Source organism: Mixophyes fleayi, chromosome 1, assembly GCF_038048845.1.
Source record: "Mixophyes fleayi isolate aMixFle1 chromosome 1, aMixFle1.hap1, whole genome shotgun sequence".
NCBI lineage: Eukaryota > Metazoa > Chordata > Amphibia > Anura > Limnodynastidae > Mixophyes > Mixophyes fleayi.
In genome coordinates this window covers 221,237,278-221,256,765 of record NC_134402.1, presented here as the reverse complement: position 1 = coordinate 221,256,765, position 19,488 = coordinate 221,237,278, and the positions used below count along the sequence as shown (strand labels likewise).

Below are 19,488 nucleotides of genomic sequence, written 5' to 3'. Positions count from 1 at the left end.
CGTAAGGTTGAGATCGTCCTAATGTCTATTTTCAAAGTGGCAGGTGCCTCACTGCGCACCACCTAGGTGGCGGCGTGGGTCAACAAGGCTGTAGGCACTAGACATCAAGGTTCTCAGGTTTGCATTTTTGGTTAGAGTACTTCCAATTTCAAGCTCTTCCCTTTGATTTGGCCACAGCCCCGTGGGTCTTCACCAAGATCATGGTACTCTTTTGAGCTATTCCTTACCTTGACAATCTTCTTTTAAAGGCAGAATCTCATATCCAAGAAATGATCCAGACTCTAGAATCCCACGGTTGAATTCTCAACTTCAAAAAGTCCAAGTTGATCCCATCCAGGTGGATGACCTTTTTTAAAATTTTACTCGACACAGAACAACAATGGGTGTTCTTACTTGCAGACAAGATACTAGCCTTGCAGAACATAGTGAAATCTCTGTGCATTTCAGCAGGAGGCTTCGGGGCAAGATGGTATCAACTTTCAAGGCTGTCCAGTTAGCTCAGTTTCATGCACGGGAGTTCCAGTTGAAACTTTTGTCGAATTGGAACAAATCCCATCTGAATCTGTCGGCCAGGTATTCCACCTATCTTCTTGTGTCTCTCCTTTGGTGGTTGCAGAAACAAAATCTCTGCAGGGGGCGTCCATTCTTGATCTGGGATTGGACCTTAATCAAAATGGATGCCAGCCTTCGGGGCTGGGGGGCCTTCTGTCTTTACGCTGAGTTCAAGGGTCTTTAGACTCTGAAGGAATCCAAACTTCGATCAATTGTTGGCACTGCGGGCAGTGTTTCATGTTCTGATCAGCATGAAACATTTACTGCAGGGACGGGTGGTGAAGATTCAGTTAGACAATGCCATGGAGGTGGCATACCTCAAACACCAGGGTGGCACCAACAGTCCTTGAGTCATGAGAGAGATGCACAGAATTTTCCGTGCCCAGAACTTAATGCCCCGTTGGTTATAGCCATCTTTATCTTTATAGAATATTGGGAAGCCAATTTTTTTCGGCAGGCAGACTCTGCATCTCAGCAAATGATCTCTCCATCTGGAGGTCTTTTGACACTTAGTAGACAGGTAGGGTCAACCGGACGTCGACATGATGGTGACTCGGTTGAACTACAAGGTCTATCTCTTCTGTTCCCAGGCGACAGGTCTTCTGGCTGTCTTATTAGACGCCATGGGGTAAATGTATCAAGCTGAGAGTTTTCAGATTTTAGCTATCATTTATTTAGTACATTGTACAAAATGATAGTTAGAATCTGACTAGTTCCTATAGGCAACATCTCCACTTTTCAAACCCGCCGGAAAACTCAGCTTGATACATTTACCCCGATGTCCGTTCTGCTTCATTTACCTTTTTGCCACCAGTGGCAATGCTTCCGAGGGTGTTGAAGAAGGGTCTTCCAGTCCTTCTAGTGATGCCGGATTAGCCTCTGAGGACTTGGTACATCGATGTGCTCTCCATGGCAGGGAGATCGGTCGTGGCGCCTGCCGCTACACCCATACCTGTTGACTCAAGCTCCCTTCCATCATCAAGGTTTGGAATGTCTGGTTTTAATGGCGTGGCTGTTGAAGCCATGATCCTTCGAGCTAAGGGGTTGTCTGAGCGCATGGTGCAGACCATGCTTTGGGCTAGGAAACCGGATTCAGCCAAGATATATGGTAAACCTATATTGCCTGGTGAGAAAAAAGGAGGTTTCCTACCTCTTCTTTTTGATTTTCCAGGTTGCTCATGTTTTTGCAGGCCGGCCTGAATGCTGGTTTACGTTTTAGTTCTTTAAAGGGTCAGGTGATGGCTCTTTCTTTCTCTTTCTTTTCCAAAAAGACTCTATGTAATTTGTGATGTGCACATTTTCATTTAGGGGATGCTCCATGTGCATCGTCTGTATTTTCCTCCAGTAGCTCCTTGGGATATAAATTTGGTGTTGAATGCTTCCACCTTTTGAACCCTTGGCTACAGTTGATTTAAAATGTCTAACCTGGATAACTGTTTGTCTTTTGGCCATCCCTACAGCGAAAAGAGTTTCAGAGCTTGCAGCCTTGTTTTGCAAATTTCCTCTTCTTGTTTTTATAAGGATAGGGCAGTTCTTCGGACCAAGCTTTCACTCCTCCCTACGGAGAGAAGAGTTTCAGAACTTGCAGTCTTATATTGCTAATCTCCTCTTCTTGGAGATCGTGCCTTGAGTAGGCAGCTGTGTCGGGAAGCCACGTGGTCTTCTGTGCACACGTTCACACAGTTTTACAAGTTTAATGTGTTTGCATCCAAGGATGCAAGTTTTGGGAGATGTCACGAACTCAGAGTATTGCTTACTGGTTTTGGCACTACTCACCAAAGAGGTGCGAAGTCTAACGTGTCCCAGGTCTTCACCAGGAATCCCCACAAGGAAGTATGGTCTTCGCTGCGGGAACACGAAGGTCGCGGTCCTCAGAGGGGGCAACCAGTGAAGCAAAAGGATGGAAGCGGTGTCAGGCAGGCCGGGTCAGAACCGAGAGATCAGGAGATGCCACAGGGAGAATCCAAATCCGTAGTCAGGGGCTAGCTGGGTCAGGTATCAGGAGCACAAAAGATAATGGTCACAAGCCGAGGTCAATTCACAGGGAGCACAGAATAGGGATAGTCAGGAACAAGCCGGGTAATACACTGGAGTCACAGGAAGAATACTCAGGAACGCTGGAGCTAGGATGGGACCTAATACTCTGGCACTCATTAGGTGCCAGAGTCAGACTTTTATAAGAGGAGAAGGGGGCAGAACTACCTACGGCGGTGGTGACGCTGAACACCACAGCCGGATACTGTGGATCGCGTGCGCGGCTGCCGGGATCCAGAAGTGACGACCGGTTGCCTAGCAACCGGCCGTCTATGAGCGGACACAGGGACGGCGCGTGACAGGAGAAAGATGCTTCATACCATTTTTTCTAGGTGTTCCCTCCCATGATCAGGCCTAGTGCTCCCATTAGGCAACCTTAGGCAGTTGCCTACGGCGCCGGGACCTGCAGGGCGCTGCTGACTAGATTTTCTAATCTAGTCAGCGGTTCAGCGGCTCGGGAGAGAAGTGCAGCGGCGGCGGGGTGTCCACGGCGCATCTCACTCTCACACATGATCACTGTGATCATGTGATAGTCTGTTCGGCGGCGCCTCCGAAGTATCACACTGTCTCTCACTGACAGACAGTGTGAATAAAGTTCTTCCCGATGCCCCCCTCCCCTCCCAGCATGCAACGCGAAGATCAGCTAGAGGAAGAAAAGGTAAATAAAATCTAATAATTTTTTTATTTAGTGTGTTCGGGGGGCGGGGCGGTGGCAAAATTTTGCCTAGGGTGCCGCAAACCCTTGCACCGGCCCTGCCCATGATGCGGCTATAGGATGTCCCCAATGTCCCCCAAAGGAGGATAGAGGAAATAGGATTTTTATACTTACGTAAAATTAGTTTCTCTTAGTCCATTGGGGGACATTGGGCGTCCGCCCTTAACACTCTGGTTTCTCCTACTGTTTGACATGTCTTCTTTGTAAGAGAATGTTGTTGTTCTCAGTTCCTGTTTTCTCTCTTTCTCCACTTTCTGTGGGCTTAGTTAAACATAAACTAGCTAAACAGGAAGTGGGTATAGAGAGAGAGGCGCTAGGGCTTAGTTAACTGAAGTTTTAAAGTGCAAGATCGCCCTGTCCCTACTATAAACCCCAATGTCCCCGGTGTCCCCAATGGATTTTGCGTATGTATAAAAATCCTATTTTATGTTTTTTAGTCAGCAATTAATCTTCATAAGCAGCAATTGTGGCAGAGGGTGATGACTTTTCTAATCTGTTGCAAAATACAGTGTTTTGTTTAAGTGCCATTCTGTGTCTCTACATTACTGTCTGCCACTTCAATTTGATACTTCAATGAAATATTTCAGTTCTCAAGACAGAGCAGACTGAGAGAGTGGTGTGGAGTTTTTCTGTGCCAAAAAGTCACTGGAACATTTTAGCATTGCATTTCTGGCACTTATTTAAAAATATTCAGAAGAATATGAATTCTTTGCTGAAAGAAAATGTCCTCTCATTTTATTAAAAGATCATATCCCAGTTGTCAATAAGATGATTTGCAAATACTATTATTTATTTTTTATGTGACCTAACTGCAATTTACACGGCCAATTAGGCTATTTTAGAGTAGAACAGCTTTACAGCTATGAATATACAATGCTGACGTTAATAAACATAAACAAGCTAAACATTAGCTTCCCATGTGTCTTCTCCGTTTGTTCCCCTCCCTCCTGTCTTCTCTTCTCGTGACTCCCTCCTCCCCTCTCTTCTCTCCTCCCACCTCTTAAGTTCCCTGTCCCAGCTGAGTTGCTCCAATGGGAGAGCACTACTGTTTTGGTGGCTGGATGTTTGTCCTTTGCCTGTGATTTGGGAGCCTGGTAGAGGATTATTCCTTGGATATGATCTGGCCATGGAGATGTCAAGCAGTCTGCATACAGAGAGAACTCACTATCTCATTGAAGATCCAGATTCTGGGAGACTATACAAAAGAGGGAAACTCCTAGGGAAGGTAATATTATTTACTTCAGCGTTATAACAATAACAACTAAGATAATTTGCCTAAAGCATGTATAACAAGAAAATATGTTTTTATAAAATAGGACACTTTTTAGGACACTATACTTGGATTATATGGAGAACCCATAGCCATCAGTCTTTAGTGTACTACAGGTGGTTCACCTGTCTGCACAGAATATTCAACTTCTTTTTTGTATGTATATGCAATGTACCTTAAGAGTCTATTTCAAACATATTTTCTTGTTTTATATATCTTTGTCTTTAGTACTATTAATAAGATGTACAGATGTCGGTTATATTACATTCCTGGGAAGGGCCAGTTGAGTTTATGTGATTGCTATAACATGATAGATTGCTATGAAATGCTAATTACAGCTTTGGAAGAGCAGCTCACTAGAGAATCAGGTTCTGCAATGAAGTTAGTGGCAGAAATGAGATGCCTATGACGTCTGTCACTTGCTTGATGTAAGGTATAAATTAGCATGTGTCATTAGTGACAACACTAATATTATTTCATGTCTTCTTAGGGTGCTTTTGGGAGGTGCTACAAATTCACAGATGTGTCCAGCAGGCAAGTGTTTGCTGTGAAGATGATCTTACACACAAGAAAGTTTGTGATACAGCAAAGAGGAGGGGTGAGGACTAATGCTTGCAAATGTTGTTAACTGCTTCATGTCCATTGTCCATCACCTTTACTGGCAATTTAAATAGTATTGTGCAAGACGAGTGCATAGTGAATGTACACAATACATACATTTGTCACAACTGGTTTTGTGAAGATCTATTATAATTATAATATCATAATCATAACATCACATGCTGTCTGCCCTCTCTATGCTGTTGTTACCTCATTACATCTTGTTGTGTTTTGTAAACAGGTCGAAAAAGAGATTGAACTCCACTGCCACCTGAAACATAAAAACATTGTGAGGTTTTATCACCATTTTCAAGACCAGAAGTATATGTACCTGGTACTGGAATACTGCAGACACAAGGTTTGGTGGACACCTCACATACAACTGATTGTAAGGGGTGGAGGGCATTAACAGTTTAGAACAGCTATGGGCAACTTCTGGCCCTATGTTATTACAGATAGAGGTCTCTTTCTTTAATTAAATCTATTTTCTTAACTTATTACTGAGATTAAGGGTAATGTACGGCACTTTTGAAGGTTATGCTGCCTCCGAATTTTTTTTCTCCAGAAGCTGGAGAGACTTTAGGCGCAGATTGGATAAGATAATATAGATAAAAAATAAAAAAATACACACATTAATATCTGCTAGGCTTAGGCTGCTGTTATCAGGGAATGCCTACACATCCCAGCAAAAAAGCATAAACTCCAAACAGAAACAAATACAGTGCACTAAAATCTCTTCATATAACAATATATATATATATATATATATATATATATATATATATATATATATATATTAAAACAAAACCGCTGTCCCTTAAGTGTATCAGGTTGCTTATCACTGGCCTAGAATATAAAAACATATACTGCTAGATAACATATTCAGATATGTTTAATAAAGTATCTTTAGTGAAACTTTTTAATAAAATACAATTGATAGCCTTAATTAAAGGGACAAAATAGCTTATTCTTAATGAAAAAATTCCCATTCATTATGACAGCACTGTGATCATAGGACATTATTACATACAGTAGTAATTGACAACTGTAATTCCTTCTATCTGTCGGTCTATAATCCTATGGTCAGACACAAGTGTTACATAGCCTAGAGGTTATGCTACAGCGCCCTGCACTGGCAAGTGTCACAAACACAGGGTACTAACTCTGATGTAACATAGCTTTTATAAGTAAGGCACATTCTTCAGTTGTGGCTTTACATTGAATTTTCCTTCAGGACAATGTGCTAAATAACCTATATCACCATGTCTCCCCTTAGTAGAAGCAATGTGCATTAAAGACTAACTCAACTATTCCACAACATTTATTTTCATATTTCCCCTATGCTAACTAACAACTCTTCTAAAAGAATTCCATAACACACACACACACACACACCATTTCCCTTCCCCACTCACTAGAAATGTCCTCCGTAGTCAACCAGACACCTTTGATAATAAAAAACAGAACAAAAACTGTTTAATGTAATAATAATTTGAACGGTTAACAATTAGTGCTGAAAAAAAGCTATTTAAAATTTTGATTAACTTAAATTAATAGTTTAAATGCTGTTTGTTTTCACTTCACTAGAGCAGGTAATAACAATGATTTAAAAACAACCTAATTATTATGGGTAGGAGGGGAGAGGGGTTGTTTGGGGCATATGTAGCAGAATTGAGTGGCGGGAGAGTATATGTAACAAGGGGAGAGTGGGATTGACATATAATATGTGACAATGGGAGGAAGGGGGATATATGAGTCGTTGTCATATGTGACAAGGTCTGGGATGGTGGGAAGCATATGTGACAATGGCAGGGAATGTTGGGTGCATAATATGTGAAAAGGGAAGGTGAGGGTCCATAATGTGACTCAGGACCAGAAAAGGGGTGTGCGACAGGAGCACGCAAGTCTTGACTACATGTCAAATGTACCTTATACAGCAAGCCATGCATCTGGCTTTGACATGTAGTTGAAATGCCCATAGTGGATGTACAAACCCATATCGTCTTAACCCACCCCTGGGTAGCAATAGTATTTTTGAACTATAAAGCATACAGCAAAGGGGATGTCTATTGTTGTACAATAATCTTCAAATGAGTGACTCGATGGGCTAAAGTATTGCAGCAAAGAATGATAGAATCTCAGTGCAAAAATGTTCCTATTCCCCTCTTTCATTTCTTGGTTGTCTGTTCTTATATGTTCATTGTTTACTTCCATGTCCTTTTGTTATTCTCCTGCAGTCTCTTGCTCACATTTTAAGAGTACGTAAACTGTTGACAGAGCCTGAGGTGCGATACTACATGAAGCAGATACTACAAGGGGTGCAGTTCTTACACCAGCATGGTATTATCCACAGGGACCTGAAACTGAGTGAGTACCATATTTTATAGTACATCTGCTGTAACTGTACATTGGATGCTCTCTGTCACTTGTAGCCATTCTCATAGTATTGGGATGTAATTTCCAACTCAATGAAGCATGCATTTATTTTGTAAGCGAAATCAAGACGGTCACGTAGTGTCTCCCCAGAATATTCTGTCACAGTCTGGATCCAGAAATAGGACATTCCACACACAGACTGAGAAAACCTGGCACTTACTCTACATGTAATAAAACGCAGAACTACTCACGTAATTCTCATCTTTCTACATCTCTAAATTGGCCTGTCACCCTTTTACATAATGGCTTCACACGTTCACAGACTCATTCATGAATTGTTGTCCGTACATGTAGCTCACAAGCCTTGTGTTCCTCAAATATATACTCTTTCAAAGATATGTTTTGTCTATAAATATAGCACACATTAAGAGGATCATCAAAAGTAGATGAAGCACATCAGACATTTTTTAAATACAAAGTGAAAATAAATAAAGCCTATAATTTCTAGATATTGTATGAAATGATTTTGCGGTATACGTTGAAAATATAAGGAACACAGCAGTGAATCCACAAATGCATTCAAGTAGAAAATAAGATACTTCAGCTACTTGAAGTGTGTAAAGCATTTTTTGTCGTATTTAATAAGGGCTGCTCCATATGAACAGTTCCTCATATAGCGTTACAAACCTCTGTGCTGCTGTGTATTTGTTATCCACAGACACCACACAGCAATGCTATCAATAGACCGCGCTAATATACCAATTTTATTTTTCTCCTATTGTTTTTCTCTTGTAGCATTCATTTTGGAATGCAATAAGAGAAGCTGCTTCTGTATACTTGCCCTGAAACCATGCAATCTGAGGGGTAAATTTATCAAGCTGTGGGTTTGAAAAAGTGGAGATGTTGCAACCAATCAGATTCTAGCTGTCATTTCGTAGAATGTACTCAAAAAAATGATAACTAGAATCTTATTGGTTGCTATAGGCAATATCTCAGTATCTCCACTTTTTCAAACCCGCTACTTGATAAATTTACCCCTGAGACTTCAATGTAAAATCGTACCAAATAAATAACAAGCGTGCCTTCCTTAGAGGGTACTAGACCACAATAAAGATTGACTTTTTTATGTTTCAAAAATCTGTCAAAATATTGTACAGATCATGGTTATTCATTTTGAAACTGCATATTCACTTTCCCCCATGACCTAATTGATCAGCAAGGAAGTGGATTGCTGTGAGCACTCAGTCTTGTTATCAGTATATGTTCCTGCTGTTTTGTACTAACACTCACTAATCTCTGTCCTTGGCCACTGCTGCCCTTTCTTGACATTTTGTACTGCTAGGTAACAGTTTAACATTAACTCACAGCCCGTACAAGAAGTAGGAGAATATCTATAGAAATATATTTATTATTTTTTCATCTTTATATACAGACCTAGGGCCTGATTCATTAAGGATCTTAAATGGAGAGGTATCTTATTTCAGTCTCCTGGACAAAACCATGTTACAATGCAAGGGGTGCAAACTAGTGTTCTGTTTTGCACATAAGTTAAATACTGACTGTTTTTTCATGTAGCACACAAATACTTGATAGCTTATTTGTACACTGAAATTTAAAGTTGATATTTGTGTGCTACATGAAAAAACAGTCAGTGTTTAACTAATGTGCAAAACAGAAAACTAGTTTGCACCCCTTGCATTGTAACATCCTTAATGAATCAGGCCCCTATACATCAAATATATTTTCAAAGTAAATCCTTCTACAGTTCTGCTAATGACAGACATGCCATTAGAAATACACACACATATATATATATATATATATATATATATATATATATATATATATATACACACAGTATATAAATAATGTTGACTTAATTAACCTGCTTTCAATTCATTAGTTTTAGGCTTTTGCATTTATTTATTGAGCCAAGATTAATTTAGTCAAAAGGCTAGGGAGAAATACCAGACTCAGAAAAAATATCTCCCTCTTCCACACTAGCATGTCAGTTATTGCTGTGTTTAAACATAACTATAAATTATGCACAATGTTGATGATAGTGTTGCTTTAAATAAAAGAAAGGGATAGGACGTGCTAGAAATAAACAGCTTTTATTTGCAAAGAGACTGGCCAGTCCTTTTACCCCATCAGTGAACCCTCTACCCCTTTGTGCTCTCAACCAGACAGGTCAAAAATTCTACTAGTTACAAATTTAAAACTCAGACACAGTTACTTAGCATGGCTGTTTCTGGCAGGAGCTTCAGAGGAACACATGTCATCTATTCTAGTAATGTTCAACTCCTCTGTCTACAGGACAAGCTCTGTTTGCAAACACATATACATTTAAATATAAATAAGTGTTGAAAAATACAGACATGCAAATGCCTATACATACTTTAGTGAGTGTTTTAATATATATTTACAATCAGGCACATACACAAGTAAAGTCACATATCTATAACTTAACACGTAGAATGGCTATAAAAGACTTTGACCCCTTTTGTCATTTTTCACATTTTATTACATCATAGAATCAAAAAAGACACTGGGCATAATCCCAAGAACATTATTCGTACCATGAAACATGGATGTGGGATCATAATACTATGGGGATGTTCCTCTGCATCAAAACTTGTCAAAATAAGGGATAAATTGGATTACAAAAATAAAGACCAATCTTGGAGGAATATCTGGTGTGGTCTGAAAGAGACCTTGGAAAGGGCTTTTTCTACCATCTACTTCATTCCTGCAGCTTATCTGTAAACTTCGTATGCTGTTGTTCAGTTTTCATGTATGATTGGTTATACCGACTATCTGGCTATGCAGAGCTTTACGGCGTCTTACAACTAAACAAGGTTGATGATGATGAGAAGATATAACAGCAGGGCAATGATTCAAAGCATACAGCAAATCCACATTGGAGTGGCTTAAATAAAGCAAATCAAAGTCCTGAGGGTAGATGTTTTGCCTTTAAAGATATTGCTGTTTGAAATCTGCCCCACAAAGTGGCTGATTATCGGCAGCTTGCAAAAACCGCAGATTGATACTGGAGTGACCTAGTCACAGATCAAACCTCAATCCCATCAAGAAACTGTGGAATAATTCAAAAATTGCTGCTCACCAATATTCCCCCATATAGACTCAAATCTGTAATTAAAGCTAGAGAAGGTGCTTCTAAGTATTATAACAAAGGAACAGGAAGATACGTAAATAATCAATTATTATATTTCTTTTGATATTTAATCAATTAAGAAAAATCTTTAGAGTTGCTTTTTTACTTGGCATTACAGAGCATTTAGTGTTATTTAGAGTTAATAATTCCATTATAAATCCATATTGATTCCATGTTGTAAAGATAATGAGGTGAATGCTTTTCATATTCACTGTAATATTAATTCCCTTTGATACCAATGATAAAGGTAGCTTGCAACATAATTCACTAGAAATAAATGATTGTTCAAATGTCCATTACGGTATTATTATTTGTGGATTCAGTGTTATTGTTGAAAGTAGATCAAATGCACTGGATTGTCTCATTTAATAAGCAGCAAAAAGAGTAAATGCTAAGATATCTGCCATTCATTTTTATGTTTTAAAAACATGTCCTTTTCACTGGGAAGACAAACATTTTTAGATGCTTGTCTGCATAATATTGTTAATGAGTGTTGTGATGGAATGGACTTACTCTGCTACCCTGCTTTTTTTTTTTATCACTCTACGGTTTATTTGGGGTTCCCTCCTATTGTCATTAACCTGATGCTACTGACCAATCCTACTGGTGTTCTTAGACACCAGACAGCGACAGTAAGGGCCAACTGTTCACTAGTTGTAGGAGAGTAGTTGCTGCCACCAACAGGCTCCTTCACTGTGTAGTGTATTGTATAGTTGCTGTGGCACCTTGTTGTTGCAGAGATGCTCAGGCTCGGTTCCTCGAAAACCGAACACACCCGAACTTGGGGGATCCGAGTACTAAACCGAGTCGGCTCAGTACTTTCGCGCTTTTTAGGATTAGAAAACGAAGCAAAACGTCATTGTGACGTTGTCGTATCTCAAATCTCGGGAGTTTTGGAATCTATAAATACCGCCCTCCATGGCGATCTAGCGCCATTTGAGAGAGGGATACAAAAAGGGTAGCATAGAGTGTAGAGCAATTGGGCGGCAAAGTTAGAGAATTGAAAGAGGAGGGTGGTAGCAGTGTTAAACAAAGTAATCAGTGACATTCAGGAGAGCTCCATAGATCCAGTGTTAAATCTCATTGCAGAAAAATACAAATAATAGTGCTTATAGGGTTGGTGTAATTCTGCAGTAAAATTCTACAGTGTTATATAGGTAGCACAAAACGGAGAGCTGCGTTGCTTATTGTCATTGCTGAAATACAAATAGTAGTCCTTGCAGGCTTTTCTTCTGAATTTGCACCAAAAGTGTACGGTGTTATATACAACCAAAGACAAGAGCTCCATTGCTAATTGTCATTGCTGAAATACAAATACTAGTCCTTGCAGGCCTCTCTTCTGAATTTGCAGGCAAATTCAGAAGTGTTATATAGGTAACAGACAAAGAGGAGTGCTCCATTGCTAAGAGTCATTGCTGAAATACAAATAGGAGGGCTAGCAGGCTTGTCTTCTGAATTTGCAGGCAAATTCTACTGCATTATATAGGTAACAGACAAAGAGGAGTACTCCATTGCTAAGAGTCAGTGCTGAAATACAAATAGGAGGGCTAGCAGGCTTGTCTTCTGAATTTGCAGGCAAATTCAGAAGTGTTATATAGGTAACAGACAAAAAAGAGTGCTCCATTGCTAAGAGTCATTGCTGAAATGGAAATTATAGGGTTGACTGGCTTGGTCTAAATCTGCAGATACATTTTACTGTACCATAGCTCACTCAGAAACAGGAGAGGTAGCAATCTTTGTTTGAAAGTGTATGAAAATAATATTGTGACCTGTGAGGTGGTCAAAATTGACTGCAAATTTGCAACTTTAAATTAGTGTTAGTGAGGTTAATAATAATGTAGGATCAAAAAAGTGCAAAATTATGTGATTTTAGCATATTTTAGCAATTTTTCTAAAAGAATACAGATTCAAAACAAAAACAAAAACACACAAGGGTGTTTTGCCGAAACCAAAACCCAAACACAAAGCTAATCCAGATCCAAAACCAAAACCACTTCACGGGAGTCAGTGAGCATCTCTACTTTGTTGGTGGCTAGCTGGTTCATCCTGACTGCTTGCTATGGATCAAGACTGCAGGTAGTAGACAGAGTGTTGACACAGGGTGCTAAATTCAACACAGTACAGCAGGGAACAGATAGAGTTTACCTTCATCGCAAAGTACAGCAGGAAATAGGAAACATGCAGAATATTAAAAGCTTAAAAGTAGAATTATGTTTATTGATCTTAAAGGGTACTTACAATTACCATTACATACCAGTGTGAGCTACTGGTGATCAGCCAGAAGCACAAGATGGGATACTCTTTTTCATGGACAATACTGTTCTTTATATACAGTTTCTTATACACGTGCTTGCAGAAGGTAATCCAGACTCCTGTCCCTTTAACCAGGCTGTTTCATATAGCTTGCACATGAATCAGCCTAGAGAGATTTTACACTGTTAGCGACAGGGGTGGGTGTGCTTCCCCCTAATCATAATCTTTAAGTCTCCCAACCAAATACCTCCAGGGATCCTGTACTGGGGTCTGGATCCCCCTTCAAGCCAAAATTGTCTCCAGAGGGCGAGTGGCTAGACACTAGGCCAACGGTCCCTGGGCTTTCACTGCTGGAGCTCTCTGACATTTAAATTCATGAAGCGCCACTGTACTGCGGTTGCCGGGGGGTTACTGTGTGGTTACATTCCACCCCTTGATTCAGGGGCTGCTTCTGCAGCCCCTGAATCAAGGGATGGCTTGACAACCAGTGTAAATTAAACATATATATTTAGATGTATATTTAAATACATTAAAACACATTTTAAAACATATTTACACTGCCATAAACTGACACACAGTGCCAGAATTTAACCTGACATTAACACCTACGGCGTAGCAGAACACACATTATATATACACGTTTATTTTAAAAGTGCATATTTTAATACATTTTTGTAGCCTGGGCGCATCACACTGGGATTTAACCCATTCGCTGCTGAAACACTGGACATCAGCTCTTCTGGTGCAGGATTCTTTAGCACATGGGGTATGAAGGGGACTTGACCACAAATGTATTTTGACATACATATAGAAACTCATATTATATAGAAAACAATAATTAGCACTCATAGACACATAAGACACAACTGACCATATCATAACAGAAAATAACCGAGTACTTACATACCAAGCATAAGGCTCCTGTAATGAAAAATCGGAAGACCCATATGGCCTGAGGTTTGCTCAGACCATAATTAACTTCACCTTATAATTTCCTTTCTTTTAGCAAATAATATAAAACCATTATTTTATTTTATTTTTTATATTTGGGAGCATTAGCAGTTGGCATTTTAGAAAATATATCATTGTGTGTTACACATTTCAGGTGGAAAATAGGAGCATGCCTTAGAAAACAAGCATATGTGGAACCATTAAACAAGTCATGTTATTTTATATTATATTATGTTATGTTACATCTCTCAAATTTGGTAATACTCTCTTTTGTAGCTTTTTTACAAAATATGTACGTTCCACAGTAATTAAGTTTCAAGCATACAGTTTCTTTAGAGTTTGTATTTAAACATTATTATTCTTATTTTAGTTACATAGATAAAGTGATTTTAACACATACTGAGGAAATGGCATAATCACTGTGCTGCAAAAAGTACTTAATCAACATTGTTTTACTCTTGCCAACTGTAACCTTATTTGCCTATGAAAAAAGTTATAGCTTAGTGCTATCAACTAAGTACTATTTTCCATTCACATTTAGCCACTTGGTCGCACAGTTTAATTGATTATATTGAATGCTACATTTGCAGAACAAACAGTATTACATACCTACTGGACATAGTAAGGTCAATACATGCAGTGGTATTCATTTACAAAGGCCAATGGATGTGTACCACACCCGCCTTGGTCTTACACTTGTATGTCCACCAATTCAAGGGACCATGTCTGCTCAGGTGTGTAGGTTGGTGGGAATATCTGTATAGAGGTGCATTGTACAAATATGTAAACATCACATTAGAATCCAACCTCCTACTACTTTAGTACACCCCTCCCATTTTGTTAAAATAAAGATTACCATTCCTACCCTAAAATACTGCTCTGTTTAGCCTAATTTATGTTTTATATTAATCATGAAATTGAAGGGACACTTGGTTTATATTTATTGTATATAGCACATTTGTGTGTCTGAAACTTTTTATTGCATTGCTTTGAATGTGCATAAAAATGCACATCTCCTGCCAAAGTACAAAGTGGAGGTTCAAAATGGATCCCATTAAAAGTATTGGGCAAGAACTGGTGACTTCCAACTAAAAGTGTAAAATTAAAGTTGAGTAGAAATGGCCATGTGAGCCCCTCCTCACAGAGAGGAAAGCCCCTAAAAAAGTACACTTATTCTAATCTTACTTTGCAAAATGAAATCTCCTTTTTGCACTGCTCTGTATAACTAGGTACACTGCCCAACTTACCTCATCAGACTTTACAAATTTTGCTTCTCAGCAAATGCAGTCATGGTCTACAAACCTATGCGCCTCGGTGGCAGTGCAAATCTTTGTGCACCTTCAAACGGGAACTTACAACACATCTGTACCTCTTAGCCTACCAGCCATCCTCCTAACCTTCTACATGCTTGTTCTTCTCACCTCCCTCCTCCCCTGTCCCTGTCCGCGCTCCTCTTGCACCTGATTCCCTCCACTGACTCCCTTTTGTGCTTGCTGTCTGATTGCCCTCCCTTTATTATGTAAGCTCTCACGAGCACGGTCCTCGTCCTTACTGTCTTCATACTTATTACTTCTGCCCCAGCCATAGTGATTTTGGTCTTGTTTGGTGTCTTTGGAGTCTAAGTAGTACTTGTTTATTGTTCTATGCTGTTTATCCTGTAAGGTCTATTGTTTGTCTATTGTTTGTAATATATGTGGCACTGCAGATACCTTGTGGCGCCTTACAAATAAAGCTTAATAATATTGAACTGATATTGAACTGTGTAGCAGACATTTTGGTCTTCATAAATGACCTCGATTGTAGGTTGTTAGGAACCCCTCCAGCTGGTACAGCAAAACCCGGAGTCTGCTCTGAAGTCTGGTGTTCACTGTTGCCCCTAGTGATGGGGACAGACTTGGCTGCAGACAAACAGAGGGTCGAGAGATGTGTACCGGATAAGGAGAATCCAGGAATAGAGTGTTCTGACAGATAGCAGCGTGGGGTCCAGGCAGAGCCGTAACTTAGAATTCTAGTGCCTGGGGCGAGAAAGACAAATGCCGCCCCCCCAGCCTTCAAATTAAACCAAATTAACCTAAAATATTCCTAAATTACGGCCCCCTTCAACATTGCGCCCTGGGCGGTCGCCCCTGTCGCACAGCCCTAGTTACGGCCCTGGGTCCAGGCCAGAATCCGGGCCGGCAGTAGACAACGTATCCAGAGAACAAACCAAGGTCAGGGGTCACAGGCACAGGTTCAGGATCCAGGGACAGGCGTAAGATCAGGGTCACTAGCAGAGAATCAGAATCCGGGTTCAGGCAATAGATCAGGGTCAGAAGCACAGGTTCAAAGTCCAGGAACAGGCAAGGGTCATACACGGGTAATCAATCTCAGGTTAAACACCAAACACAGGAACAAAGTAGCAGGCAGCAGTACAGAAACAGGACACTATAACCGGCAGTGAGGCTCAGTCCTCACTGCCTTAAATAGTGCTAACAGCCAATCAGGGCAAAGCCCTGATAGTATTCCCAGGACCTGACTAATTAATAATAATAGTCGGGCCAATAGGATCTAGTGCGCCCAGCTGCACTAATGAATAAGCTGCAGCATAATTAATCAGCCAAGAATGGCTGGGTTAATACAGCCCTGTGCACGCACCCGGCTGTTAGAAAGCTGGCCGGGCGTGGCGGCAGAGAGCCTGAAGCGTCCCGGTTGTTGCCCAGGCAACCGGGACGTGGTAACCGGAAGTGACGCCCAGTCGTCATGGAGATGGTCGGGACGTCACAAGCAGGACATGAAGGGTCGCGGTGGCCACGGGCACCGCCGCGACTGCTGACATAGGTAAGTATTTTGTGGGCTACTCCTAAAGTTACAGCAACAGATCTCACATAAAAGCAGAACAAGTATATATAGGGTTGATGAAGGAGGTGCAAACTTGAGGGTAGAGAGTGCCCTGCTTGTGAGAGCTTACAGTCTAGAGGGAGAGGGAAATGCTGAAACAATAGGAATTAGTGGGACTGGAGTGTAGATTCTGACTGTAGAATGGATTATAGTGAAGAAGAGGGTTTTGAGAGAGCAATTGGAAGATTAAAAGATGGGGGAGAGACTGTTCAGGTAGTATAGGGAGTTTCATAAGTGGTGAGCATCAGTCTCACCAAGGTTTTAAGAATGGCTTGTAGAATGGAAAGATTGGTTAAGGAATGGCCAGATACTAGGAGGTTGCAGTAGTCTAGGCAGGAGATAATGAGAGAATAGATAAGGGTTTTGGTAACATCCTGAGTGAGAAAGGGGAATATTCTGGCAATGTTTCAAAAGAGGAGGCGACAAGTCAATGTAAGGGACTGGATGTGTGGAGATAAGCCAAGGGTAGAGTTGAGGATGACATCAAGCATTTGGGGATTAGGGAGAGTGTGGTGTTGTCAATATGAGGCAGTCTAGAGTATAGCTAGTAACACTAGGTGGTTGATGATGATAAGCTCTTTTTCAGCATGTTGGGCTTTAGTTAACTTTAGGCAATCCATGTGGAGATACCAGAAAGTGGTTTGGACACACAGAATAAAAGAGAAGGAGAACAGTCAGTGTAGGAAAGGTAAATATGTGTGTTTTTTGCATAGAGGGTGGAAGTGGAGACTGAAGGAACATTATAGTCCATCAAGAGAAGAGGTATAAAGAGAGAAAAGCAGAATGCTGAGAACAGAGCATTTTTGGACCCCGACAGATAGATGGAGTGGAGGGGAGACTGTGCCAGAAGTAGAGAAACAAAAGGAGCAGTTTGATAGGTAGGAAGTGAACCAGGAAATAACTGAGCAATCGAGTGAAGGGTGTGTTGGAGAGTGGGTGATCAACAGTGTCAAAAGCAGCAGAAAGGTCAAGGAGGATACGTATGGAGAAATGATACTTATACATTTCTGAAAGTAGGTATTGAGGTCTGAAGCCCAATTGCAGAGGCTTGAGAAAAGTGAGTAGAGGGAAAGGGGGTCAGGCAGTAGTTGTACACATGCCGGTCAAATAGTTTGGAAGCAAAGGGAGATGCCATTAGTTCCAAGTGAATTGATTGGCTGCATTTTCAATAATGTCTTTAATTCAGCTGCACATTAAAAATACCATAGCCCCTTAACTATGCTTTATATTTGAATATGGAAGATGCTGTGCAACAATACAAACACTTATATACATATGAGTAACTGTGATATATTACTGCATTGATTGTCCGTACCTAGTCCAGATATTCATGTTTCAAAGTTTAATATGTCATTTTAGGTAATTTTTTCATTGCCAAGAACATGGTTATAAAAATTGGGGACCTGGGATTGGCAACAACTGTGGAGCAGTGTGAAAAAGTCCCAGGGTAAGGATAGATGGTATGTTATTTACCTGTTGACGTCTGCTTCTAGATTTCAGCATTCTCTGACTACATGTGTTTTTCACCACAGTGTCATATGTGGCACCCCAAACTACCTATCTCCAGAAGTTCTGGCCAAGGATGGTCACTCTTTCAAATCAGACATCTGGGCTCTTGGATGCATAATGTAAGAGATGCATGATACTGTAATGAGATTTGTATTTTTTTTCTTTGCTACAAGTATTTGTCCTGCATTTCACCTTTGGCACCTTGTGAATTAGAGAAAGTATGGGGGTTACAGCTAACATCAGATAATGGAGGACCTTTTTGAAAGCTGGTGCAAATGAAAAAAAAAAGATTTGCATCCAATAGTAACCAACCAGATACAGGGGCCTGGACCCACCATTCTCAATATACATATCTAAAATTCACAAGTAAGGGCTACTTTCAGCAAATAATTTAAGTATTCAATCACTTATTCCAAATTTGATTGCTTATACAAAAAGACCACATTAGATAAAAATCACCTATGATCTGTTTAGTACTCCTCTCTACTCCTCCTCAGAGATATCACCGACATCCCCTGCCAAAGCAACCAAGAATGGGACCAAACTTCTTTTGGGACATAACATTTGATGTATTTTGGGCAACTTCCCAATCAATTTTGGGCAAAGTCCCATACACAGTAAGGATTCGAGGGGGGTGGGGGGATTAATATCTGAACCTTCAGGGTCCCACTGGACAATGACAGCATGCTGTATTTGTAAGTACATCAAATTGTTAAATCTTTGTAAAGATTTCTGAGAGCAGGAATCCCTTTGAGACTCCAGAGATCCTCCCCCTTCAAAGATGTGAATTATTTTTACTTTACATTATTCCATAAGAGGTAGAGCATGGCTTAAAAGCACGAGGAACAGTAAAAAGGACAAGAAAGTCCCACAACAACCAATCAACCAACAAACCAGATGATTACTCTTATTTTCTAACTAGAACTAGAAAATTGTCAGTAATAATGTAACTGGTTGCTATAGTTTACAAGACCTTTATGCTGTACATCAGTTTTCATAAATGTCCCCATTGGATAATTTTATGATTCAATCTATTTCTGTGCTTGCAACATAATCAAGGTTGATGTCCTTTGCCTGCTTCTGCCACAAACTAGGACTTATTTCTAGAAAAGTATTGTTAGGAGCGTGTTCTCAAACCTCTCCAACAGTATAGTGTAGTACATAGTTAATGAGTGC

At 40.3% G+C, this 19,488-nt stretch overlaps 1 protein-coding gene across 3 annotated transcripts in view; it reads left to right on the top strand.

The window, feature by feature from the left end:
• Positions 1 to 4,322: 4,322 nt before the first annotated feature.
• The window catches only part of PLK5 (polo like kinase 5 (inactive)), a 37,088-nt gene continuing 21,922 nt past the window's right edge, over positions 4,323 to 19,488 (top strand). For all 3 annotated transcript variants that reach the window (XM_075205457.1, XM_075205465.1, XM_075205472.1), the window contains exons 1-6: positions 4,323 to 4,526; positions 5,062 to 5,169; positions 5,413 to 5,529; positions 7,409 to 7,538; positions 18,163 to 18,250; positions 18,336 to 18,431. In XM_075205457.1, coding sequence (XP_075061558.1) covers positions 4,428 to 4,526; positions 5,062 to 5,169; positions 5,413 to 5,529; positions 7,409 to 7,538; positions 18,163 to 18,250; positions 18,336 to 18,431 — 638 coding nt within the window. In that variant the 5' untranslated portion in view covers positions 4,323 to 4,427. The remainder of the gene's footprint in view (positions 4,527 to 5,061; positions 5,170 to 5,412; positions 5,530 to 7,408; positions 7,539 to 18,162; positions 18,251 to 18,335; positions 18,432 to 19,488) is intronic.